Below are 24,870 nucleotides of genomic sequence, written 5' to 3' on the forward strand. Positions count from 1 at the left end.
TCTGCCCACCCTCACCAGGCAGGCAGGCAGTGGAGAAAATCGAGGCCCAGGTGAGACCAGCCTCTGAGACACGGGGTGATGGGTGGTGGCCCCGGGATGTAAACACAGCTGTGCCCATGTCATTTGCACGTGCACACGGCTGCCACCCAGAAGGTGGTGGTGTAACTAACATATAATTGAAACCAGGGTCCCAGACGCCTTCTCTAAGTCATACTTCCAGCTGCCTGAAGCTGCCTGGTAGCTCTTAAAAAATACAGACGGAGACTAAATGCTGTCGTCAAGCCAGCGCCTTGCTACTCTGCTCTGTCTTATAAATCAAGACATGTGCCTCCTGTGAAAAGTCGCTTGGCCTCTGCTTTCCGCGGTGCTCTGCTCCCAGCTGCTATCATTCAGGGGAAGAGGTACAAGCTCCACTAGACAGATCTACAAAGCCAGCAGTTTCCACAGGCAGGGCTGGCTGTCTGCTTTGTGGAATTTGTTATTCCTGTAGGTGGAAAGGCTGCATATGGCGCTCGCCCAGTGATCAAACTGTACTTACAACTCATAGCAATTTATGGCTGAATGTAAATAGTGGACATTGAGCTAACTTGCCAGCCCACCCAGCCGTGTGTTTCACTTGTTCCAGGCTGTGCCCTTGGACCAACACGGTGTGTGTAATTCGTCCAACACGGTTTCCTGCTGAGCTGCATGCAGAGGCCCCCAAACCCCCCCCATCCTCTTCCTCCCTCCCTTTTCCTGAGTGGATGTGGGGATGCTGTTCCAAACTCAGAGCCAAGGACGAACAGGGACCCTTCGAGGTCAAGAGACGGCAGGGAGGACATGTTGGCGCGTGGGAAGCAGGCCCAGGCAGGCCTTGGGGCTTCATGAGAGTCATGGCCTGTCCAGGGCTGGGGCTCCCTAGGGGGTCAGTGTGAGCAAAGGAGTCGGAAAGCAGGGTGCGTGTTCCAGGGGTCGATGGACTTACCCTGGACCCTCCCGTGCCCCTGGGGGACCCTGGACACGTGGATGAGCTTCTGAGTCCCCTGTCCCCACGTGTACAAGGGCCTCGGTAATTCCAGCAATGCGGCCCTTGATCCTATGGTCCAGGGCTGCGGGGAGGGTTGGGCGGCACAAAGGGCCAGAATTGCTGTCTCAGAATGGCACAGAGCAAACAGCCTTCCGGTGTGCCAAGGCGGCATGGACCCATTCCTAACCAGAGCGGGGCCAAGACACAAGTCGAAGCCCCCACCGCACAGTGGCCTCCAGACCCTCAGTAGGCGAGCTTCTCTGCAGGGATCCCCAGCATGGGGCTGACCTTGGGGCAGGTGAGGCAGACCCCCCCAAGCAGGGCTCAGCAACCCATCTGTGACTCCCTGTCCCCCAAAAACAGATGTTTCCAATGCACCTCTTCGGGACTAGGCTTTTTAAATTGGGGTGAAATTCTCATAACCCATTTTTTAACCCATTTTTAAGGTATTTAATACATCCTCAATGTGCGACTGCTACCTCATCTCCTTCCAGAACTTTTCATCCCCAAATGGAAACTGCGTCCATCCTGTAGTCACTTCCCATACGCCCGCCCCCCAGCTTGGAGCCTGCACTGTGAAAGCTTCCAGCCCAGCTCGTTCCACTTTGACCACCGCAGACCCCTCCCACCTGTCTCAGGCCCAGGCGGCAGCTGCCTGGCAGGCAGGTGAGGGCACCTGGCGGCCAGCGGGTTCCTGCAAGCCAGCTGCCGCTGAGCAAACCAGGGAGGGATAGAGTGTCCACAGCAGGAGGGAACAGCTCTGCTCCGCCCCCTCCTGCTCAACCCCTCCCTGCAGCCAGGAGCTCTGGTGGGCCACCCTCCACAGGCCTGGTACAGCCTCCAGATAGCCGCCGTGTCCCCGCAGTGTGGCCACCAGGGAGGGCCGCAAGTCCACACCTATGACCAGCCAGGCTTCCCTGAAGGCCGGCCTCCCAGGGCTGGGCCAGCAGCTTCCTGCCTGAGAGGTAGGCGCTGGGCCCTGTGCCCAAGGCTAGACGGAGCGGGGAGGCCGGGACTGGGCCAGGAACGTGGGAGAAAGGAGGTGCCCAGTGCCCCAGCAGGTTGGCAAGTGGCTGAGAACAGGTATGTGGGGCCAGTGGGAGGCAAAGCGGGGCACCCAGTCAGGATGGTCCCAGGGAGCCCATGGGTGTCAGGCTGCACCCCCGCATCCCCTGCTGCTGCTGCAGGTTGGGCCAGTCTGGCCTGATCCCCAGGCTCCGGCCCAGTCAGGCCAGGCAATTAGAGCTCCCCCGTTTCCCCAGACATCTTTGGTCCCTAAAAAGCGGGCTCCCCGTAAGCCCAAAGCACCAGAGTTGAGGACTGCCCAGGTCATAGTCGCCCAGGTGGCTGAGCCCCAGGAAGAAAGCAGCCCCGTCCCAGGCCTTGGAGCCCCGTCCCTATGCACAGAGGGCACCCAGGGTTGCTGGGAGTCAGAGGAAGTGGGCAGAGCGGACTCCTGCAGAAGGGACAACGACCAATGCCAGGGCAGCCCTGGGCATCTGCTGGCCGGGAGGAGCCCTCCCTCCACACTCCCCCGCCCTTCCAGGCTCTGGGCTGCTTCCAGCCTCCAGAACACCTTCGGTCTCTCCTCCCTGCCTCTGCAGATGACTAATGCCTCAGGGCTCCTGGGAACAGCTGGTGCCCCCCTGGCGTGGGCAACCTGGCCGCAGCCCAGGCCCCTGCCAGCCATGCCCGCTGTGCCCGCCAGTCTGCAGATGGACCATGTGGGGAACAGCTCCCAGGGCACCTCCCAGCTATTCCTCACCACGGCACTGGCCCGCGGCATCTCAGGCATCTTCGTGTGGACCGCCCTGGTGCTCACCTGCCACCAGGTAAGCCCTCCTATCTGCACCTCCCTCAGGACCTCACTCTCTGGTGGACGTGGCTACAGCTCAGCCGGGCTCTGCTGGGATCGTGGGGCCTAAAGCGATGGCTTTGGTGCTGACATCAGAGGCTGGGCTAGACAGAACAGTGCCAGGGCCTCTCAGGGGCATGACAGGATGTGGGGGAGAGGAGGCGCCCTCTCCAGAACGTGGCAGGGGCAGCTGGGCCTGAAGATGGAGGTCTCCTCCAGGCAAAGAGCAGAGGGCCCTTCACCCGGAGTTTTTCGTCAGCCCCTGAGCCTGTTCTCTGAGGTCAGCAGTATTGGTCCATATCACAGACGAGAAGACTGAGGCTAACAGAGGTCAGGGGTCTTTCCCAGGCGCTCATAGCCGGGAGGGAAAAGGTCCTGCTTCTTTCAGAGGCATGGCACTGCAGGAACCCTGAGACGGCTGGTGAGGGCTTGGACTTTGTTCTGTAGGGAGCTGAGAGCTGGGGGCAGGGTCTGAGCGTGGCTGGAGGGGCTGCCCCCTCAGACTCCTCAGGAGGGAAATGGGACAGATGCAACGTGGAGCAGTCACAACTGGGGAGATGGGGCAGCCCCCCAGATGGAGAAGCACCAGGTCCAGCAGCAAGAAAGAGTCAGGGAACGGGCAGCAGGAGTAGGCCCCAAGCACAGGGGCCTGGTGGGAGGGTCCTGAGAGTTCTCAGCATCACAGGAAGGCGCAGAAAGACATGGCTGCCCTGGAGAGGCCACAGCAGGGGTGGGAGGCAGGAGCTCACGGCAGGCCAGGGAGATGGTCGCCTGGACTGGAGGAGTCGGGACAGACACAGGAGGGGCCTTGAACATCAGTGTGGGGGTGTGGCCTTCAACCGGAAGTGCTGGGGACCCAGAGAAGGCTGTTGAGGGGAGCCACGAGCAGAGCTGCCCTGGCACTCGCCAAGGGAGTGGACTGGTGGGTGAGCCCAAGGCAGGGGCCAGTCAGGACCCTGGCAGGCAGGGAAGTGGGTGGCCCTCTCAGTCAGAGTCACCTGCTATGTGGCCTCAAATAACTAGATATAATGTAGTCAGGACAAGTGTGTCAGGGTGGGCCAGGTGAACTACAGTGCAGCTGTGGGGGCCACCAGGGAGGACTGCTTGGGGGAGGCAGTATTTGCACTGTCTTACCCCGCTGCCCTCGGGCATCTGAATAGGTGGACTGGACAGGTGGGTGGCATGTTTGTATTTGCATGGAGCCACGCCTTACTGCCTGGTGGCAGAATGGTTTTAGGTCGGTGTAGGCTGTGATTTGTAGGACAGGAGCAGCAAGGGGGACAGGCAGCCAGCATCCTGGGTCGGGCAGACCCAGTCCCAGCCAAGTCTGGTCTCCTCGGTCTCCCATTCTGTCTGGCCTGGACCTTCTGCAACTTGGGGACTGGCTGTGTGTGTGTGTGTGCGTGTGTGTGTGTATGCATGCTTCCTGGGGCCCCATCGCCTGGACGGGCTGACAGAGACACTGGGCTGCAGCTCCCAGCCCCACCGTCACCCTCCCTCCCACACGCCCCCACTGCCACGCCTTCTGCCTCTCCAGAGCCCAACAGGACAGAGAGGGACACAACCCCTCACTTTAGGAGAGGACAGTGGCTTGCCAGGGCCACCCAGCCAGGCGTTGCCGCTACGAGGAGCAGAGTTCAGGCCTCCTACTGGCTGGTCATGCTGTGCACTGCCCACTGAACTAACTGGGCAGTGAGCTGCTGATAAAGAGCCTGTTCCTGATGCCAACCTCCCCATGCTGCACCCAGGAAGCTGGGCACACAGGCCTCTGCACACACCACTCCTGCTCAGCCGCCCTTTGCCTGCTTCTTTCCACCTCTGCTCACAGCATGCAGGGAAGCCTTCCAGGGTGCTGTGAGACCACAGCCAGCCACCTAAGCACCCAGCTCCCCACTGCCTTTTCCTCTTGAAGCCCCTGTCACTTTCTTCATGTTCTCGTAGATAATGTAAAAAATCTAGAAAGGTTTACAGACGAGCTGTCATAACCCGTATTTCCTGTTATCCAGGAATAAGATAGCGCTGTGTTTCCTTTCATTTTGACTGTGCATTTGTAACATACTTGGGGGCCTACTTGGCTCGTGGTCCTGACATTTTCATGGTGCATTCTATCGGAGCACATCCCCATTTTCCTGGCTGTGTGACACCCCTATGCATGGCAGCTGTGCCATAGTGTAATCAGACGGCCACCACGCAGTGTCGTGTTCACTGTGTCACCAGGACAAACCCTCCGATACACACCCCTTCTTCATTTCTGAGTGAATCTCCATTGGGGTCAAAGTGTACCATCCCTTTTCATGTCCCCGTCGAAATGCCAGACTGCCTTCTGGGATGTGTGTGCCCACAGGGGCCGTGAGTGCCCCTTGGGAGAGTCTCCTTGGATGCACGAATGAGCACATGCACGCGTGAGCCCCCGGTGGGTGAGTGCCCCACCGCGGCCGGCAGCAGGCGGGCGGCGGCGGCGGGTGGAGGCCCCGTGCCCAGCCCGCCCTCGCGCATGCGCAGATCTACCTGCACCTGCGCTTCTACACGGTGCCAAGCGAGCAGCGCTACATCATCCGCCTGCTGCTGGTGGTTCCCGTCTACGCCTTCAGCTCCTGGCTCAGCCTCCTGCTCCTGGGGGGCCACCAGCACCACGTGTACCTGGACTCCCTGCGGGACTGCTATGAAGGCGAGTGTGGTGTGTCTGCCTCCACTCAGCCCGTCAGCGGGGTCGAAGCTGGAGCGGGGCCCGGGCAGGGGTGCCCCGGGGCAGCCTCCCTCCGGGCCTGAGTCTGGCTTAGCCAGGGCCTGTGGGAGGGGCTGCCCCACAGCCGGAACCAGTGGTGCTGAGGGGGAGCTACTGGACATGGGGTACAGGACTCCCAGGCTCCCAAGTGGGGAGCTAGGGCTGCAGCCGGGCCTACCCAGAGCAGGGAAGGGAAATGGGGCCCTGGACAGGGTGGGCGGGACGTCAGAGCCATAGTGACTGCTGTGGGGCACTGGCGGTGCCACGTGGTCCCAGAGCCAGGCTGGGAGCCCCCAATAGGGGAGAGTCCTGCAGTATCACCTGAGCCTCAGCTTGTCCTCCGTGAAGCCAAGGAATTCTGTGTAGGCCAGACGTCAGGGGCGGGGAGCCTCCATGCGGGCGGGTGCCCGTGTGGATGCCCAGGCTCACTGCTGCCCACCTGCCCGCCCTTGGCTCCACAGCCTTCGTCATTTACAGCTTCCTGAGCCTCTGCTTCCAGTACCTGGGGGGCGAGAGCACCATCATGGCTGAGATTCGAGGAAAGCCCGTCCGGTAAGCACCTCTTCCCAGAGTCCCCGGCCCCTCAGGCCCAGGGCAGCGGGCAGCCTGGGGCCATGTCCACCAGAAACATGACTCAGGGACTTGCACACCCAGGTCCAGCTGCCTCTATGGCACCTGCTGCCTTCGGGGCATGGCCTACTCCATCGGGTTCCTGCGCTTCTGCAAGCAGGTAGGTGGGGCTTCCGGCCACCCTGACCACCCTCACTGCCCAGAGTACTGCCCCTCCCGAGCCCTCGCCCCTCACTCCCCTCCCCCACTCCCAGGCCACGCTGCAGTTCTGTGTTGTGAAGCCTGTCATGGCCTTGGTCACCATCATCCTGCAGGCGGTCGGCAAATACCATGATGGGGACTTCAAGTAAGGCTGGCAGGGAGGGGTGGGCCTAGCGGGGGCACACGAGAGGTTGACAGGCCTCCCCTCCTCTCGGGACACTGCCAGGGTGAGGCTGTGCTGGCACACAGACCCAGAGGACACGTGCGCCCAAGGACGCCAGGGCTGTGCGGCCCGGCAGCGATGGGGTCTCCCCAGCCCCGCTCTGCAGAGGGCTGGGTCACTGCTGGCACAGCTGACGGGGTGGGGAGGGCACAGGGGGCGTGTGGCCCACCCTGACCCTAGCACCTGCTTGTATCCCAGCATCCACAGCGGCTACCTCTACGTCACCCTCATCTACAACGTCTCTGTCAGCCTGGCTCTCTATGCCCTGTTCCTTTTCTACTTCGCCACCAGGGAGCTCCTGCAGCCCTTTGAGCCCGTCCTCAAGTTTCTCACCATCAAGGCCGTTATCTTCCTCTCTTTCTGGCAGGGTGAGTGGAGCTGCTGAGTCCAGGGAACCTGGTCCCAATTCCACCTCACCCTGAGTGCTCTCAGGCCCAGCCTCAGTTTCCCCAGCTGTAGTATAGGTCAGTAACGCAGCCCTCTCCATGGGAAGCTGTACAGCCTGGGCGCAGGGCTAGCCCATTGTGGGTGGTGTGACAGGCAGAGTGGCAGAGGAGTCCATCCCCACTCTTGGCAGAGGAGGAGAGTGAGGGGTGGGCCCAGGTCTGGAGTTGGGGAGGGCAGGGTGACACGTGGGGAGTTCTTGGATATCCGCTGTGCCCAGACCCCATCTTTGGAGGCCCCTCTGAACCTCGGTCCCTGCTCTGTGGAACGGGACCCCATGGGCAGGATGTCCCAGGCCAGCCGTGGGAGCCCTGCAGATGCCTGAATCTCAGTCCCCACTCAGGTCCCCGCAACCCACGAGGCCGGCATCAGTGGGATTTCTGGCTGGAGTCAGCTCCAGTCCAGACTCTGGTCCAGGGCAGGTGCCTAAAAGGCCCTTACCACCCCCTAGGAGTGCTGCTGGCCATCCTGGAGAGGTGTGGGGTCATCCCCGAGGTCCAGGTCCTGGACGGGAGTCGGTTGGGGGCCGGCACTCTGGCCGCCGGCTACCAGAACTTCACCATCTGCATAGAGATGCTTTTTGCCTCCATCGCCCTGCGCTACGCCTTCACCTGCCAGGTGTACTCAGAGAAGAAGGGTAACTCGCCAGGTATGCGGGCCCTGCCAGCTGGAGGTGGGGCGTGAGCAGCTCCTGCACCAGCACAGCTACAGTAGGGGTGGGGAGACAGGGCGGGGGGGGGCAGGCCCAGCCTCCTCTGGCGCTCTTGGCATCTCTCTCCCCCACACGGGCCCTGGGAATGTCAGCTCGATGAACAGGGAGGACCAAGCCCCGGACAGGTGCCTGGTCTGTACCTGCTTCAGGCAGGCTGGCAGCAGAGGCTGGTGGTCTGAGCTCTGAGATGGCTGGACCAGATGTTGGGCCCCAGGGTCCCTGCAGTAATGGGGGTTGGTGCCACCTGAGCCTAGGGTTCCCCGCCCACCACACCCAGGTGCCTGGACCGGCCTGACAGAGTCAGGGGGCAAGGGCTGGCTGGTGCTGGCATCCCTAGTGAATGGCCTATTGGGACAGAGATGGCCTGTGGCTGCTCCGGCCAGCCTCAAGAGAAGGTAGGAGCCAGCCAAGGTGTTCTTTCCTGCAGCCCCAGTCTGGTCTGGGACAGCCCCAGGTGCAAGAGCTGGGCTGGCATCTGGGGGTCTTGGGAGTCCCCCCTGCTGGCCGAGGCCAGGAGCTGCAGATGCAGGAGCCCAGCCCTGGGCAGCCCAAGGCCGGCAGGGGTAGGCCATGTGCCAAGGCTGAGGGTATGAGGAGGAGAGGCCCCACTGACTCACACACGCCGCCCGCCTGCCCGCCCGCCCGCAGCCCCCGCGGCAGCCATGCAGAGCATCTCCAGCGGCCTGAAGGAGACCATGAGCCCGCGGGACATCGTGCAGGATGCCATCCACAACTTCTCCCCTGCCTACCAGCACTACACGCAGCAGGCCACACAGGAGGCCTCGGGGCCTGGCCAGCTCAGGCAGCCCTCCCCCAGCACCCACCCCAGTGTGGCCGGTGGGTCTGGCGGGGGCCGGCAGAGTCACAATATGGAAAAGAGGATGCTGACCCCCTCGGAGGAGCTGTAGGAGGGCCGGTGGTGCAGGCCTCTGCAAAAGGACAAGGCCCCTCGCCCACCAACCCTCTTGCCAAAGGTCAAGCCTCTCCCAGGAGCCCCCCTGCCAGGCCCGTGCAGCCCACTCTCCATCCTTCTCGTGCCAGGTCCGAGAGAGGGCACCTGAGCTTATGAGCTCAGACGGCTCAGAGAGGGAGGGAGCCAGTGTGGCCTCCCTAGACAGACAGATCCCAGGCTGGGCAGCTTCAGGGAAGCACAGCTGGGGGAGAGCTGTGCAGCGGGCCCAAGAGCGCTGGAGCTGTGTGTGTTGCACGCGGGCAAGTCTGCACAGGCTGCAGGGGGCCAGGCGACTCCGCTGGGCCTGGCTGTGGCCCTCCTGGGTCCGTGGGAGGGCCAGGGCTGCTCCATACACCTTCCAGCCACAGGGAGCCCTGACCAGCCCCCCAGCACAGGAAGGGGGCCTGATGTGGGTTTGGGGGTGTCTGGAGCCACCAGTGGTGCAGGCAGGGCTTCTGGTGACCCCACTTATTTATACATAAACACCTGGGTTTTCTAGTGACTCTCATGGCCTCTGTTTCTGCGGCGTCGGTACCCTGAAGGATGGACTGTGCTGAGGTGGTCAAAGGAGGCCCACTGAGCTCAGTCTGGGTGTGCAGGGAGGGCCCTGGCTCCGAGCAGGGCAGGGCAAGGAGCTCACCCTGAGAGACACTAGATGCCCTGCCCTGTGCCACCTGCAATGCGGGCACACGCCACCCCCTGGGAGCCTGTTTCCTCCATGGGTGGGCTCGGGCCAGCCCCGCCCACAGTGATCCTGAGGCCACATATGCAACGCGCAGAGGGCGCGGAGTGGCGCGGACCGCCTGTGTCCTCTCCCTGTGAGTGCCCGGCCATGCCCGGAGCGCTGGGACAGCTAAGCCTGGGACACAGGCCCCGCCCTCCAGAAGCGAGATAACAGTGGGCGGGAACAGAGGCAGACAAGCTGGGGGTGAAGGGGGCCTCCTGGAGCACCTGTGGTCTGGGTGTCTGGGTCACCTCATGGGAGGGGCATTGCAGGAGGGTGGCAGGGGCAAAGTGTAACAGCGAGTTGCAAGTCTTGGTCCGTCCTGTGTGTCTGGGTGCTGAGCAGGGTGGGGTGGGAGCTGGGGGACAGGCACAGGGGAATGGGCAGCAGCCTGGGCACCAGAGAGCCCGTAGGCACGGAGGCCCAGCAACCACTTCTCCCACCCTTTGGCCACCTGCTCCCATGTCATTAGGGAAAGGGGGAAACACACCAAGGGTCTCAGACAGAGTCAGCGGAGTGGGACCTGGCCAGCAGTGTCCCCAAGAAGTGGGGTCCCTCCTGCCCCCTTGCTCCCTGGGCCTGGGGACATGGGACTCAAGGCCAGCAGCCTCTCCCAGGGCCAGCTGGCTGCCTGATAAGATAGGCCAAGCCTCCCCCCAGCGCCTGCTGGAAACTCCCCCTCCTGCCTTATCGTGCCCTCTGCAGCTGGCAGGCCCCCAGTCGGGCCCCCGTGTGGCTCCCACAGCCAGGCCACCCACAGCTCAGTCAGCAGGTTTGGGAGAAGGCACAGCATTCCCAGACAACCCGCTGACCAAGGAGTGAGGTTTTCTGGAGGCTGCAGGATAGAGGCAAGATGCCAGCCTCAGCTGTGAGCGAGGGGTGTGTTGCCCCCCAGACCCCTGCCCAGGGAGGGACCCCTGAGGGCTCTGAGTTGCCCAAAGCTGTGCACACAGAGGGTAAGAGGGCTCCTGGCTGCAGGGTGTCCTCGGGCCAGGCCTCTGCATGGGGACAGAGAGCCCTGTTGGGCTTGGTGCTTTGGGAAGGAGAGCAAGTTGGCATTTTCCGAGCAGTGTGCCAAGGACTGGGCCAGGGTCCTCATGCACACGTCACCCTCACAACAGCCCAAGAGGTGGCCAAGGCCCAGGGAAGCTGAGCCACTTGCCCGAGGTTGCAGAGACAGCCAGAGGTGGGCCAGCTTCACAAAGTCCAGCTCGCCCCTTCCTGGCCCTCGTGACATCTCTACCTGTGGACAGAACAAAGTACAGATGTGAGGACAAGCTATGGCGCCCAGGGCGCCTGCCACGTGCAGGGGGAGCAGGGCCACAGAAAGACCCAGGGGGCTCCCTGGGCCTCACTGGCCTCACCTTCCTGAGACACCGCATGCGGCCAGGAGTAGCCAGGCAGGCAGGAGTGGCTTGTCCTGGCCTTAGTGTTCTCATCTGTGAAATGGCCCCAGTGATTCACCCCAAGAGCATTCAGGTGACCCAGGGAGCCCAGCCCCGGGCCAGGATCTGTGCCTCCCTAGCTCACAGCCAGCTCCAGGCATGGTGCCACTATGCTAAGAAGTTCATCCCCATACTGGATCGCAAAAGGGAGTTTGAGGCTTGGAGAGGGAAGGAACGGACCAGGTCACGCAGAAATCAGGGGCTGGGACGTAAACCTGCGTGGCTGGTACTGCAGCTCAGGCACAGCAAGGCAGGAGGGCTGGCCAGTTTCAGAAACCCTGAGATGCAGGGCTCACTTGCAAGCCTGACCCTCCTTCAGACCCGTCTGGTCCTGGGAGGGGCTGTGGGGGCTGCTCACCATGGAAGGGCAGACTGGGGTGGGGCCCTTGGTTTTGGCTCTTGGGGGCAGAGGGGCTTGCTTTGCCACCCTGCCGGGCCCTCTGCTCTCTGCCCCGCCCCCCAGGCCAACTCCAACCTCCTGCAAGCTCATCTTAGAGCCCCAGCAGACAAAACCAGGTGAGAAGGCTGGCCCAGCAGCTGGGTGCACCCCGCCCTGGGGCACAGGGGCGCTGCTAGCTGCAAAGGACAGGCTGTGTCTAAGGGCTGGGCATCCTGGTCAGTGCAGAGGGGGTCCTCAGAATCCCGCCCACACCCAGAAAGTGATCCCAGCTGTCCCCCCCACCCCGGGGCCATCCCCACGCAGCAACTCGCAGCCTGGGAAAGCCACCCACAGCTACAGTGACAGAGGGCAGGGCAATGGAGTGCAGCACTCAGTGGCCCAGAGCACCAACCACAAGTGAGATGGGTCTGAAACCAGAAAACTCTTTATTGCAAAGGTACAAAAGCATCACAGCAGAGATGTACAGCAATAAATTAGCTGGTGGCCGTGGGGACAGGGTGGGCGCGGGGCACGTGCCCTACAAGCGAGGGCCACCATACAGGGTCTCTTCTCAATAATTTATATCATGATAAAAGCAGCACAAAAATAAATATTGAAATGAAACAGCTGAGCGGCTGGAGGCAAAGGAAGACGGGTGCTGAGCTCAGACGGAGGCCCTGCCACGGGAGAGCCAAGGGCCCGCGTGCTTGGGGAAGCACTCGCGACCTGAAGCACAGGCAACAAAAACAAACCCACACGACAAAGAGGCCCTTGCCTTTTCTCTTAAATAAAAAACTCCATATATTAAATTGTGACAGTGAAATTCCAATGATCTGAAAGGAAAAGAGGAAAAACATGAGGGACTGCGCCTGTCTGTCTGCCTTCCGTGGCCCCTGGTCCCCGGAGATGGGGGGCCCTGGCCCACAGCCCCTGGCGATAGGAACTTGCTCGGTCCAGGGATGGGGCCCAAGCCCACGCTCGCCCACCTGTGTCCCTCGGGACAGGGCACTCTGGGGACCCAGGCAGCCACCAAGCTGGCCAGGACACCTGGCCAGGCCCCCAGGCCCAGGGGACCCAGTGCTGTCAGCGGGACCCTGTAGGGAAGAGCAGGACGACGACAAGGGAGCAGGGGGGTGCCTAGGGAGCTGCCAGCCGGCTGACATGGGACATGGGACTAGCTGATGAATCCCACTCCACCCACTCAAACTGCGGCTCTGCTCTAGATTTACAGTATCAAACAGGAAAAAGGTACAAAAACTCTGTACGATAAAATGTGTATATACTTTTATATATATATATATACTTCTCTCTCTTAAATATCTCCCACGGCCCTTACTGATATCCAATGTGGATTACGTACCACGGCTATGGCACCGACAGCTTCCTTTACAAAGCAGGACTTGGCTCCGCAAGGACCCAGCGCACCCCAGACCACTGCCTTCCCCCAAAGGCCCAGTCACCTTCTGTCCGCTGCTAACAGATGCAGCAGCAGGACGGAGGAAGCCCTGGGGATCATCTTCTGCCCCCTCCTTGGCAGCTTGCTGGGGGTCTCACTGGGGGGGGGGCTGGAGCCTGGGGCCAGTGGTGGGGCTGGGCTTGCAGCTCACCCAGCACCTTCTCAGGACGGCAGAAAGGGCCAGGGCCACACCTGGCCACACGGGAGCCCCTGCAGCAGCTCTCCGGGAAGGAAACCCCAGCAAAGGTCACCAAGGTCATCGGGGCTCCAAGCGCCCAAAAGGGCAAGTGAAGGCCCCAGGCGACGAAGCACCAAGGATACAGAGTCCCCGTCCTCTGTGCTGACTGTCCTCTGTGCTGACGGTGTGCCCAGGAGACTGGTCCGCACGCCCTTCCGACCCCGTGCCCCCCTCATCCTCCACCCCCACCTGTCATCCTGCTCTCCTGTCTCCTCAGCAGCAGGAATTGGGTGCCACCCAGCTCCACTGCTGCTCCCGGGACTATGGGCGACCTCACGCCTGTTCCACCAGAATGTGCTCCTCTTGCCCCCCTGGCCCGCGCCCGCTGCCCCCTCCGTGCGCCGGGCTCCACCTTCCCAGGACTCTGTGGGCTACAGCAGGGCGCCCACTACTGCTCCCTGCTGGAGACCTCCCTCCACTCACCCCGACACTCACGGATAATTCGTAACACTTATGGAACTCTCACAGGGACCCCACAGGGAAGAAGCTGCTTCTCCAAGGCCCCCAATGCTGCTGGTGCCCTGGCGTGCCAGAAGGTACGCCCTATGTGCACGTGCACACACGCGCCCACTCAAGAGCCTTCCTCCATCGGCTTCCTGGTACGGGGTCTGGCTAACGCTGAAGCAGGGTCAGGGTGTGTTCCGACACCAGGAACAAAAGGCTCCTCCTGGGGCACCGGAGCTCCGTCACGGCAGCGAGGGGGCTTCTGTGCTGGCTGGTGGGCCTCAGCAGGGGACAGAGGTGCTGACACGTGATGACAGGCTGCTTAGGGGAGGGGTGGAAGACGGAGCCCCTGCCATTGGGCCACAAGGCCAGGAACCTTCTGAGGACCTTCCCTCCGCACATCCCGACTCCCCTGGTGCAAGACACAGGCCTGAAGCAGAGTCTAGAGAGAGCTGGCAGGGCCCAGAGGAAGGCTGGTGGTGTGTGGTGTGTGTGTGTGCGTGTGGGAAGGCGTGCGGCACACAGGCTCACAAGACCCTACAGTTCATCCGGCACCCACAACCGTGGCCCCACCGGGTGCCCCGCGGGGTCTGCACTTCGACTCGGGTGTTAAGGGTCTGTCCCCATGGGACCCTGTCAAGCATGAGGTCCACCTGGCGTCCTGCCTCGAGCACTAGGAAGCAGCCGAGAAGGGCACGGAGGGGGACTTCACAATGGTGATGACGCTGGTGGTGGCCACCTTGGTGGGCGTGACAGGCCCGCGGGCCACCGTGCGCGCAAAGGTCTGCAGGGCTTCGTACTTGGCGCGCAGGGCGTCCAGCTCCAGCTTCATGCTGGCGTTCTCCGACGCCAGCTTCTCCACCTCCTGCTGCAGCTCCACCCGCTGGCGCTCCAGCTCCTCCTTCTGCGTCACGCGCTTGATGCGGCAGCTGGCGGCGTAGCCGCGGTTCTTGAGCGTGCGCCGGCGCTGCTTCAGGCGCACGACCTCCTCCTTGGTGAGGCCCCGCAGGTGCTGGTTCAGCTCCCGAACCGACATGGACACCAGCTCATCGTCGCTGAGCACCGGGGCGTTCTCGCCCGCCTCCTTCTTAACCTGTGGGCCACGCACAGGGTCAGCGCCGGGATCGGGCTGGGGCCGCAGGTGCAGAGGGGTGGTGGGAGGCCACGCCATGTGACCGCAGAGGACGGCTCGGCTGTCCACGCGAGAACAGACCCTGCACGGACAAGAGCCGGGCTCCGGGCCGCCGGCCCTCACTCCTCCACCAGAGGGGAACAGTCCCTGTGGGGTCCCTTGACATTGTGCACACGGGGCGGGGGATCAGCTACACCCGCCGTGAACTGGTCAGTTAGCCACCCAAACTCTGGGAGGCTCTGACCCTCTGTGACTCTCCAGTGCCTGGTGCAGGGCTGATACAGGCAGGTGAGTGACAGGAAGGCCTGGCAGCCCATCCTGGGCCTGGTGGGACGGGGCTACACCGACCAGGGCTTGGAGATGCACAGCCCACAAATACACGGAGATCCCCACTCTGCTCCCGAGACCAGAAACAGTGGCCCACGGGCCACGCCAGCCTCAGAAACTGAAAGGGCCAGAGAGGCGGCTCATGCAGGGACAGTCAGGACCAGACCCCGGGAGCTGGAGCGCCACCATTCACATGTGCCCTGCCGGCAGTTCTGTGGGACCAGGGCCATACTGCCCATACCTGGGTGCCAGGGTGAGGACACACCTACCCCACCACCCTCCACACAGGAGTCACCCCCTAGACATCAGAGCCGGTGTCTCCCAAGGCCACAAGCCCTGACTGTGTCACCACCTCTCTCAGTGAACTGTCCTCCATCCAACACTCCCCCACCCTGTTCCAGTTAGCAGGGTTTCCTTCCTGACACTCTGAGAGTGGTCCTGGCAAACAGGGGCTGCCAGGAAGTGACAGGGCAGAGACAGAGCCTGCCCACTGCACCCCCGCTTACCTTTAATGCCTTGTTCGGTTTGGGATTAGTCGTCATAACCTGGGCACAGTCACCCGGACAGAACTGCTTGGAAACTGTAACTAGAAAACCACAGAACACAAGAATGAGCGTGGTGAGGTCCACCGAGCTGGGGAAAGGGCCTGCTGCATCACCAGTGACCCGAGGAAGGTCCCCACTGCAGCGAGGCTCTGAGGAAGCTCCTCCCTTCTGTCCAGTCACGGTGCCCAAGAACCAGGCAGGCCCCCGCCTATCCTGAGCAGCTCCCCCAGGGTGGGCATCCTGGCCAGGCCTGGGCCTCTGCCCAGGGAACCCCGGTGCACGCCCAGCCGCACCCCCCACTCCAGCATCAGCCCACGGAGTGGCCCGGACCCACCTTATCCGAGTGTCCCCACCCCCCGACCCAGCCTGTGCCGGAAAGTGCCAGCACCCCAAGGTGCGTGAGCAGCTGTTGCTTCCTGTTCTGACCCTCCGCGGAGTTCACACGTTTGCACCTGTGAAGCACAGGATGCCATGTTGGAGCGCCCAAGTGTGCACAGCAGAGGCCTCCTGAGAACGCGCGCACCTGCCACCTGAGGAGCTGCGGGCCCCGGGGCAGCACCTGTCCTGGCAACAGCCCCTGCTACCCCTGACCTAGCCTGCCTCTCCGACAGAAAGGGCCCCTTCGGGAAACCCTGCCCTTGCCAAGCTCACCCCAATGGGGGGGCTGGTGGAGCCCCGCCACCCGGCCCCACCCTCCCGGCAGGCCTACCTCTGCCAAGGGCACTGCAGCTGTGACATCACCACTTCCACCTGGGCTGCCCCACAGCCATGACCTGAGGCCCAAAGGGTGGGCAGGGGCTCCCTACAGCAGCCTGGGACCAACCAGGGGGACCGGGACAGGGAGGTGGGGAGCCACTGCCACGCGAGCTCATCGACTGTCTGGCGGGAGCTGTCCCCGCCGCCCGCCAGCCCCGCCGCCCGCCCTTCTCATTTTCGCGTCTGCATTGTGTCACACATTCTAATCATTCATGAAAAAGCCAGCCAAAGCATCCCAAGCATGATTCCCCTCTGATAGTTGCCATGGCGACCTTGGGAAGTAGCCAACCTCTGGTGGTCGTCATGGAAACAGAGAAGCCCACAGCAACAATGGCTTTGGGCCGAGAGTGCAGACATCACAGGTTGTGGGACAGTAAACAAACCCCTCGTGCCCCAGCAGCTGTGGGGCAGGGGGCACAGGCCTCAGACTCGCGGGTACACTGTGTCGTCAGTTTACAGGGTCAGGGTCTGCCTCCGATGTTCCAAATACCAGACAAGGTGAACAAAGCAGAGGGAGCAGAGAAACACACCCAAGGAGGGTCCTTGGGCCCCAGACACAGTGTCGTATCAAAGCCTGCATCTCAGGGAGAACCAGACTCAGGCCGGTGGGTGGTCTGCACGCCGCCCGCCCTCGTTCACAGCCCCAGGACGCTCACTGTAGTACCTCCCAGACCCCCTGCCCACTGGCCCTGCCTCCGATGGCTCTGTGGGCCCGCTGGCCCCTCACCACCAGAGGGTCTCAGCACCCACGCTCGCAAACCCCTTATCGGCCCTTGTGCCACCGCCAGTCCTGGACGCTAAGGATGAGCAGTGGGGGGCAGCACTGCTGCAGGGCCAGGCCGGAGGGCTCCGCTGCACCCCTCACATGGTTCCACACGTGTGGAGACGGACAGGCAACAGTTTGGGGCGATGCTAGCAGGGAGGTGAAAGCTGCTTCCCGACAGTGGCTGGATCCCTGTCATCTGGGGGGGTCCAAGTGCCCCACTGCCCGTCCCTCCCTTTAGTGCTGGGGTCCAAGACCCCTGGGGAAGCCAGCGGGGGGCTGGCGGGAGCCATGAGAAACTTTTCCACGTCCAGCAAGGAGGGGTGGCGGGTACCATTCCAACTCACAACCCGGTCAGGAGCACGTCAGCGCACGAGGGCCTGGAGCCGCCAGGCATAGCTGGCCGGTGAGTCACCAGCTGTTTACAGAGCAAGAGCTCACATTCCCACAGACCCGGAGCCCCGCCCACCCGAGGACCCGCTCGGCTAGGGCCTGCCCGGCCTGCGGTCCTGCTGGAGGGAAAAGGACGGCCCCAGGGAATGAGGGGCCTTGCGTAGACCCCGACAGGCTGCTGTGCCTAGAACCAGCTCGGCGGAGACAGGGGGCCTTGGGGCAGAGTTCAGGGCAGGGACACCTCCTCTGGGGACCTGCCAGGGTTACCCCATGGCAGGATGCCCAGGTAATCTGGACTTGTGGGCTTGGCCCCCTTTCCTCCGCCACACCCACAAGGTCAAGGCTGAGCTTCTGGAGGGCCAGGACCCCAGGTGAGGAGCCCAGGCAGAGACTTGAGAGAGGGGCTCAGGGGTCCCCCCCACCGGGTCTGAGGGAGGAGGACCCCTCTCTGTACAAAGGACATCACGGTGGGATCTGAGCTCAGGACCTGCCTTTAACCCTCACACCTTCAGTTTAAGGACAGGAACTGAGGCCTGAAGGCAACCGTGCATAAGTCGGGGTGCTGGTTGTCACCATCTCCAGATCAGAATGGGGAATAACTAAGTAAAACCTCTTCTCTGTGCGTCTTAACCTCCTTTTGAAAGACTGCGGGATCAGAAGTAAGGGGCCCCAGGGTCCTGTCCAGCTTCCAAAGGCCTCAGCTGGGCCAAGTGCTGATGCCGGGACAGACCAACTTGGGGCTCTGCTCCCAGCCCCCCAGGGATTCCGGGCCTGCTCCAGGACCCCCCAGAAGAACCAGAGGACAAGAGGAGATGGGGAGCCTGCGGCAGGAGCAGACACCGGCCCCGGCTCTGTGCTCGGACACCCGCACTGCTTCAGGCACATCACCCCTTGGCTTCTGCCCACTTTCAGGGACCCACTCCACCGGTCTCTACCAACTGCTGGAAGACTCAGCAGTCCCCTGGCCCCCAGCACCCGGCGGCCCACCCGGGACCTGCTCCCTGCCTCTTCCATGAACTCAGCACGTGGACAAGAAGGACATCGTTACTTACCTCCACCCAAACTACGCACAGTACACGTAGTACTGACCTGAAGTCACCTCATACGTTAGAAGAACAACAGCTTTGGGAAAGGTTCAGAGAAGAGTTCTGTGAGACAGTTTGTAATACCACTGATTTTAATACAACCGTCCGAAACACAATCTGTAAACCACTGCACATCGGCGACCTCGGCAGCCCTCGGAGCACCAGGAATAACCTGGCCGGCATCCAGGTGGGGTTAGAGACAGTGGTCGCGAGGGGCCAGGCCAGGCCAGCGCGCGGGGCCTGCGAGAACGCGCCGTGCAGTCCACTGCCCCTTCCGCTGTGGCCGAACGCCAGCATTACAGCATCAGCAACTGGTCAGCACCAAAAAATGCCCTTCCGGCAGCTTCCCGTGAGGGTGCTCCAGGCACTGTCCCACGTCCATCAACAAACAAAACTCCAGCCACGCAGGGAGCCCGCACCCCAGTGCCAGGCTGGGACCCCGGGAAGGCGGGTCTGCACCGCCGCTGTGGACGCACACCCACCTGAGGGAGAGTGACAGTGTCGCCTCCCAGGCCCTGACGAAGCTGATCCAGAGAGTCTGCAGTCAGCACTTACCACTTGGAACACCTTTTAGGTGATTATTCCTCTAACTGAGGAGGTTGGTTTTCAACCCACAGCGAGAAACTTCATTCTGATGTACATCTAAGCAAGGTTAACAGGAAAGACCATTTCCTCTAAAAGAAAAGGAAACGCAGCAGCAGCCCAGGGGGAGTCAACTCTGGTGACTGCAGTTTGGAATCAGTTAGTTAGGGAGCCGGGCATCGTCGGTCCCCTCTGGGCCCCGTAAGAACGGGGCAGGAATTCCACCGCAGCGTATCCCGGAGGGCAGGGCAGGGAGCCCGGGCTCCACAGTCCAGGACTGCCCTTCCAGGAGGCAGGGGAGCTGGAGGCCAGGGTCTCAGACCCCTTCTGGGTCACTTTTCACTTTAGAGCTGCCAGCAAACACCGACTGCTCGCCCATGGCTCTGCCTCAGCTCATCTGGGGCAGTGTGCAGCCCTGGCTGTCCCTGCTGTGCCCCAGCCCTTGCTGGGCTGGGCCCAGGTTCAGGACCCCAGGGGGACGTTTTCTGCATCAATAAAGCCAGGTGGCTGAGGGAAGCATGACCCCACCCAGACAGCCCTAGGTTTACAGAATCCAGCAGAAAAGGAGGTTTACAGTTTCAAAAGGCTCCAGTTCTGAACCGAGATTAAACCACCAGCCACCCAGTCTAGACCGTGAGCCTCATGCGGGCAGGAAGCAGAATCCGGGGTTCAGCATGGGTGGGCTCTCAAAATTCCTGTTCCTGTTCAGTGTGAAGCCAAGGCGGTGGCCAGTCCTGCAGCCTGCCCACCGCCCTCCCATTCCGGAGCACCCTGTCCGCTCTGTTCGGGTCTTGGAAAATGGCAGGTCCAGGAAGAAGGGGCAGGGGCAGGAGGAAGACCAGGGAGGGAGGGAAGGGATTCCGTCCTAGGGGAGCAGGCCCCGACTCCAGGTCACAGAGACCGGCTGATTCACCCTCACCACCATGATGTGGCCACCTCTAGGAGGGGGAGGGGCCATTTTCACAAGTGACCCAAAGCCGAATGCCCCTGCCAGCTGCTGGCCACACACATGGTGCCGACACAGCAGGCACCTGTCACCCAACTGCAGACAGCTCGCAGAGCCAGGAGGGCTCCCACCACCCCACCCACTCCAGACACCATCCCACAGTGCTGCACTGGGCACCCCACCAGCCCGGCCCACACCCAGCTTGCAGGCTGCCCCTGGCTGGCTGCCCTCCAGCAAGATATGACTGTCTGCCGGGCTTAGAGGACATCTGGTCACCTTGCCTTTGCAGTTTGAGGAAGCTGTGTCATCCTGGCTACATCCAGAGGTGACTCAGGCGGCTGCTGGGCTGATGGCAGGCTGAACGCCACATCACCCTGGCCGGCTGTGCCCTGGCCCCTCGCTCCCACCACCCAGCTTCTGGCCACACCTGTTCCCCTCACACCTCTGGTGGTCCTCCTGCCTCGGTTCCCCTACAGAATCCTGTCCATCTCATGCCGCCCAGGGTTTCAATCAGCCCAACCTCCACGTCCAGACAGGATCGTCCCCTGGAAAACCTGACGCCCTACACCTGCCTCCTGTCCTGTGTCTCCAGCTCACGTAACGAACTCCATGTTATTCACCCAGAAATCACCCCCACGGCCTCTCCTCTCTGTCCACACCCACTAGCTGACCCAGGCTACCTGGCCTCGGCCCGAGTCTCCCTGCTCCAGCCCTGCAGCAGTGCCCCAGCTCAGGTCCCCGGCTTCTCCCATCTGGACTCTGATCTAGGTCCCCCAAGTGCAACTCCCACAGGCAGGCAGAGAGACCCCCTCAGCGTCTCTCTCGAGCCCCCCCCCATTCCCCTGGCCACCTGTTGCATTCCAGGACTCCACCTCTGGTTTCCTAGAGCCCCCCACAATCTGCGCTGGGCTCCCACCCTTCTTCCCCATTGTCCCCTGCCCTCCACACCCCCAACTTTTGCCTCATAAGGAGGACCCCTCCTGCCCTCCATATGGTAGGGGGTGCCCTCTCCCGAACACACATCTGGGGCTGCACCAAGACCAGGTCCTGGATGGACAGCAGGGGACACTCATACCTACACTGCCGCCCGCCCCCCACTCCTGGCAGATAAAAGGTTTGCTGCATAACAGATGTGTCCGCACTGCACTGAAGGGAGGAAGGGGCCTGGGGGGAGCTTCCACCCCAACCCCTCTGTGCCCCCCAGGCCCAGGCACCCAGACATCAGCACAAAAAGGCAGGCAGGTGCTGCACGAGACCCGGACTCCACTGCCATGGACCAGGCGAGGAAACCCAGGGCTCGGTTCCCTCATCTGCAATGGGGTGTGATTCCAAGTTAATCCACACCTGCCCTGAAACACAACAGCTTTCAGATGATACTTGGGCTCCCTGCCATTGTGAGAAAGAGGAAGCATGACGACTGTGTGACTTATGAAAAGCAAAAGTAAATTCAGAGCAATGCATCTTCCACTCGCGGAGAGCAGGGCTGAGGTACCGTTTACGGCGCTGAGGGGCAGCCGCACAGATTGCTCCCAGCTGGCCGGGGCTCCCATTCCTGTGTGGACTGGACTGAAATCCAGAAAGTCCACTCCAGAAACCTTTAGACTCAGGAACAGCCAGGCTACAGGCAGGGCTTCTCCCAGGTTGCCCCAGATTGTAAACAAATGCTCCCACACCAGAGTCCCAGAGTGAACGCACACACAGCTGCCAACAACGAACGGCACCGAAAGCCACCACACTGGCTCACGGCAGCCTCGGGGCTGGAACACAGCAAGCCCTCCACCCAGTAGGACCCCAGCTCCCCAGTGGCCTCGATTCAACTCCCATTTTAGCAACCACCTTGAAAGTGCATGACGCTGAACTTGGAAGAGATCCCTTGAAGTCCAGCTGTGTTCAAGCACAGAGGCCGACATGCTGACTTCTGGGAGAAGCCTCCCTTGTGTTTTCAGTCAAGACATGCTTTATTTTGGAATAATGAGAGTCTAGCTTTAGGGTATAAGGGCAGACCCCCTCTACGGAGCTCCAACTCCAACATTCCTACGGGGATACCTGGGGAGGGACCTGATTGTAAAGAGCCTAAGCTACCCACAATGCAACAGGTGGCAGGTGTGCCCCACCCACCAGCAAGCCCACCATTCACTTCCCCGACCCCCCCACTGGCTCAGACTAACACTTCTGTAAAGGCTCCATTCCCCTGAAGAACACAGGACCGGAGTCGGGGCTCAATGGCCAGCACACACCAGGTGCAGCTGCGCTCTATCAGGATACCTGTGTGGCGATCCCAGTGACAGAAAAACCTAACCAATGCCAATAAAGTGATGGGAGGGGCAGTGGGGCCGCCAAGCCACCGCACAGAGACCCACTGGTTCTATCGCCCTGTGTTGGGCATGCCCCTGGCCGAAGAAGGTGGCTGGGGGTGTGTCGGTCAACTGCTGAATGAACTGCTGGGCGGAAGATCCCCTTTCTGCCTTGCTACCAGCACTGTGTGAAAGGTAAACAAGAGTGTAATCATTAACGAGACCAGAGCACGCGACTCCCAGCAGCCACCAGCTGCCCAGGATGCGGGCAGGTGTCTCGATGAAGACTCCAGCACTGCGCTGAGTGACAGTCCTACCGGAACCAGGGCAAGGCGTTCGCTTCTCCTAGGAATCACCGACGCGCTTCCGTGCCCTCCCCTCTGAGGCGCCAGAGAAGGTGTGGAAGCCGCCAGTCCTGAACTCAGCGGCACCACACTTCAAAGTCAGAAGAAACCCCATTCACAGAGGAGAAAAATGAGACGCGCGGGCCACCGGCGTTCGGGGAAGTGACACTTGCGCCCCGTTCCCCTTCCCACCCAAAGCTTCCCGATCAAGGCCTCCCTTGGGGAACCCCTGGCAGGTCAGCTGCTCATAAGGTGACCTCGGCCAGTGAGTCCCCCCCCCATCGGTATGGACTCTGCCGCGGGCACGGTGGGAAGGGGCCGCAGGGCCGGCCGGACAGCACAGCGGGAGCGCCCAGGTACCTGAGGCCGAGTGGCCCTGCGCGACCACGCGCACCCTGCACGTGGCCGTTTATTTTCGCCCTAGCCTTCCCGCCTTGGAGTGGGTCTCCGGAGGGTAAAGGCAGACAGGTGGGTTGGGAGAGGGCGCTGGGACACGCGGGCAGCCCACCCCGCCTTGTCCTAGGCGTCCCTCGCCTCCGGGCTCCAGCAAGTGGCGGGGGGTGCGCTCCCCGGCCGCGAGAAAGAAGGCGACCCCGGCCCGCGCGGCGCGCTCTGGCGGCACACCTGAGCGCAGGTGCGCGGGGCCGGACCAGACCGGGGACTCGGGGTCCCGCCCAACTTTGCCGAGGGTTCCACGCGGCCGTGACTCAGCGGAGCGCGGCCCCCACCGCGCCCCCGGCCCACCCCGCCGAGCCCCGGTGCCCCTCACCTTATGTTGAGCAGGGAGAGCGGGTGCGCGGCTGCTACTCGCGGGCACGCGCTCTCGCGCTCGCGCTCACTCTCGCGCTCCCCCTGGGCCGCCGCCTCCGCCGCGCGCTCCGGCTCCGACTTCGCGAAGAACAACAAGTCCCCACCGCCACCCGCCGCCAGCGCGCCCGCCCGCCCGGCTCCCCAGCATCTGACACCGCTTCCGGGATCGGCGTCGGGCGCGTCACGCCGCCCCGCCCACCGCGCGCCGCCGCCCCGCCCACCCCGCCACCGCGCGCCCCATCGCCCCGCCCATCGCGCGACAACCCCCCCCTTCCCGAGGCCCCACCCCCTCGCAGGCCCTGCCCCGCCCCGCCCGACCTCGGACCCGCGAGGTGACGGCTGAGTTCGCTCCTCCAGATCCTGCGGAGTCGGGGCGATGGGAGCTGGTGGGGTGGCCCGAGGCTCCTTCAGAGCTCAGGGAGCCGCACCCGCGCCCACCTGTGCAGGGCCGGCAGAATGCACCTGTGCTGCAGGTGTCTTAGTGCACCCCACGTGCTGGTGGCCCCTGTGCGCAGTGAGCCCCGCACGTGGCGCAGGCATCCCGGTTGGTCATACCGAACCGGGATCACCCCCTTTCCCTCCTCGAGCGCGCCCTCGCTGGGCTCTGGGATGAGAAGTGAGCTCTTCTCTGGACCCATATCCATATTACCTGGGCGGGCCGCACTGCATCCCTCCAGTGTCATCAGAGCCTCGGGAGACTCTCCCATTCCCAAGGGTGGCCCCAGGACAATACTCAGAATATTACAACCAGGTCACAGGGCAGGTGGCTTTACCACAAGAAGACATGGACACATACAGGGGCATGCAGAGTTCTCTGCCGGCTGCCAGGCTGCCCTGCTGAGAGGAAAGGGTGCCTAACAGCCCCTGCTGAGGACACCCCCATCTGTCTTTTGAGATCTCATTTTTGACCAACAAATGTGTAAACAGAACAAGTTCTCTTCTGTAGGAACGCCAACAACGTAATATGGTGACAAATGTCTTTGACACACAGCTTCAGTGTCCAGGGCTCTGAGACACCTGGGCCCCCAGGAACAGTCCCACCTAAAGCACCCCTCTCCCCATGGCAGCCATGGGGAGGCTCAGAGTGGTGCCCTGGCCTCAGATAAGGGCCCAGTCCTGAGAGGGGTGCAGCCTCCTCCTGTCACAGATGGAGAACAAAGCTGGTGCAGTGACCAGTCCAAAGTCACAGGGCCTGGCCCACATCAGCAGTTGGATGGGAGGCCGAGCCCCTTGCTGGTTTTTGGACCCCTCCCAGATATAATGAGCTGCCTCCATGAGGCCGCACATCTGAGTTGTGAACAAAGAGGGAGGAAAACCCGCCAAGCCTCTAGGAGTGCCAGCAGACCTCCCATTGGCACAGCTGCCTCTACCTAAGGGTGTCCGCGGTCTCAGGCGCCTTCCAGTGGATCTTGGGAAACAGACAGGGGAAAGTGCCAAGAAGTCTGTGGGTCTTCAGTGTGCAGTTAGCCCGGCAGCATGGCTCTGTATGTAGGGAGCAGCCGCGGCTTCTTGCTGCGGA

General features: G+C 62.2%; 2 protein-coding genes across 5 annotated transcripts; one reads left to right on the plus strand and one right to left on the minus strand.

The window, feature by feature from the left end:
• The first annotated feature begins 1,765 nt into the window (after positions 1-1,765).
• TMEM184A (transmembrane protein 184A) lies at positions 1,766-9,190 on the plus strand. 3 transcript variants are annotated; one of them, XM_033097015.1, is made up of 9 exons: positions 1,766-2,089; positions 2,611-2,838; positions 5,364-5,529; positions 6,048-6,138; positions 6,241-6,316; positions 6,411-6,502; positions 6,872-6,948; positions 7,476-7,673; positions 8,385-9,190. In XM_033097015.1, the coding sequence occupies exons 2-9, from the start codon at positions 2,611-2,613 to the stop codon at positions 8,642-8,644; spliced, it is 1,188 nt and encodes a 395-aa protein (XP_032952906.1). In that variant the 5' UTR covers positions 1,766-2,089; the 3' UTR covers positions 8,645-9,190. The 3 variants fall into 3 exon arrangements, with proteins under 3 accessions (XP_032952906.1, XP_032952904.1, XP_032952905.1); XM_033097013.1 differs by having other exon boundaries at positions 1,767-2,089; positions 6,779-6,948; XM_033097014.1 differs by having other exon boundaries at positions 1,767-1,971; positions 6,779-6,948.
• Positions 9,191-11,665: 2,475 nt separating this feature from the next.
• MAFK (MAF bZIP transcription factor K) lies at positions 11,666-23,505 on the minus strand. Of its 2 annotated transcripts, none has more exons than XM_033096575.1 (3): positions 23,311-23,505; positions 15,340-15,419; positions 11,666-14,467 (listed from the first exon to the last, which is right to left on the minus strand). In XM_033096575.1, exons 2-3 carry the CDS (start codon positions 15,373-15,375, stop codon positions 14,048-14,050), a joined length of 456 nt encoding a protein of 151 aa, XP_032952466.1. In that variant the 5' UTR covers positions 15,376-15,419; positions 23,311-23,505; the 3' UTR covers positions 11,666-14,047. The 2 variants fall into 2 exon arrangements, with proteins under 2 accessions (XP_032952466.1, XP_032952467.1); XM_033096576.1 differs by lacking the exon at positions 23,311-23,505 and adding an exon at positions 16,088-16,240.
• Positions 23,506-24,870: the final 1,365 nt, after the last annotated feature.

Source organism: Rhinolophus ferrumequinum, chromosome 24 (assembly GCF_004115265.2).
Source record: "Rhinolophus ferrumequinum isolate MPI-CBG mRhiFer1 chromosome 24, mRhiFer1_v1.p, whole genome shotgun sequence".
In the NCBI taxonomy this organism is placed as follows: Eukaryota; Metazoa; Chordata; class Mammalia; order Chiroptera; family Rhinolophidae; genus Rhinolophus; species Rhinolophus ferrumequinum.

Bases quoted from the DNA above. Each gene is read 5' to 3' on its own strand.
- TMEM184A (XM_033097013.1), top strand. From the start codon at position 2,611: ATGACTAATGCCTCAGGGCTCCTGGGAACAGCTGGTGCCCCCCTGGCG. The intron at 6,317-6,410 runs GTAGGTGGGGCT...CCCCACTCCCAG, and splicing joins TCCTGCGCTTCTGCAAGCAG to GCCACGCTGCAGTTCTGTGT. The intron at 7,674-8,384 runs GTATGCGGGCCC...GCCCGCCCGCAG, and splicing joins GAAGAAGGGTAACTCGCCAG to CCCCCGCGGCAGCCATGCAG.
- MAFK (XM_033096575.1), bottom strand. From the start codon at position 15,375: ATGACGACTAATCCCAAACCGAACAAGGCATTAAAG. The intron at 14,468-15,339 runs GTAAGCGGGGGT...CGTGGCCCACAG, and splicing joins AACCGAACAAGGCATTAAAG to GTTAAGAAGGAGGCGGGCGA.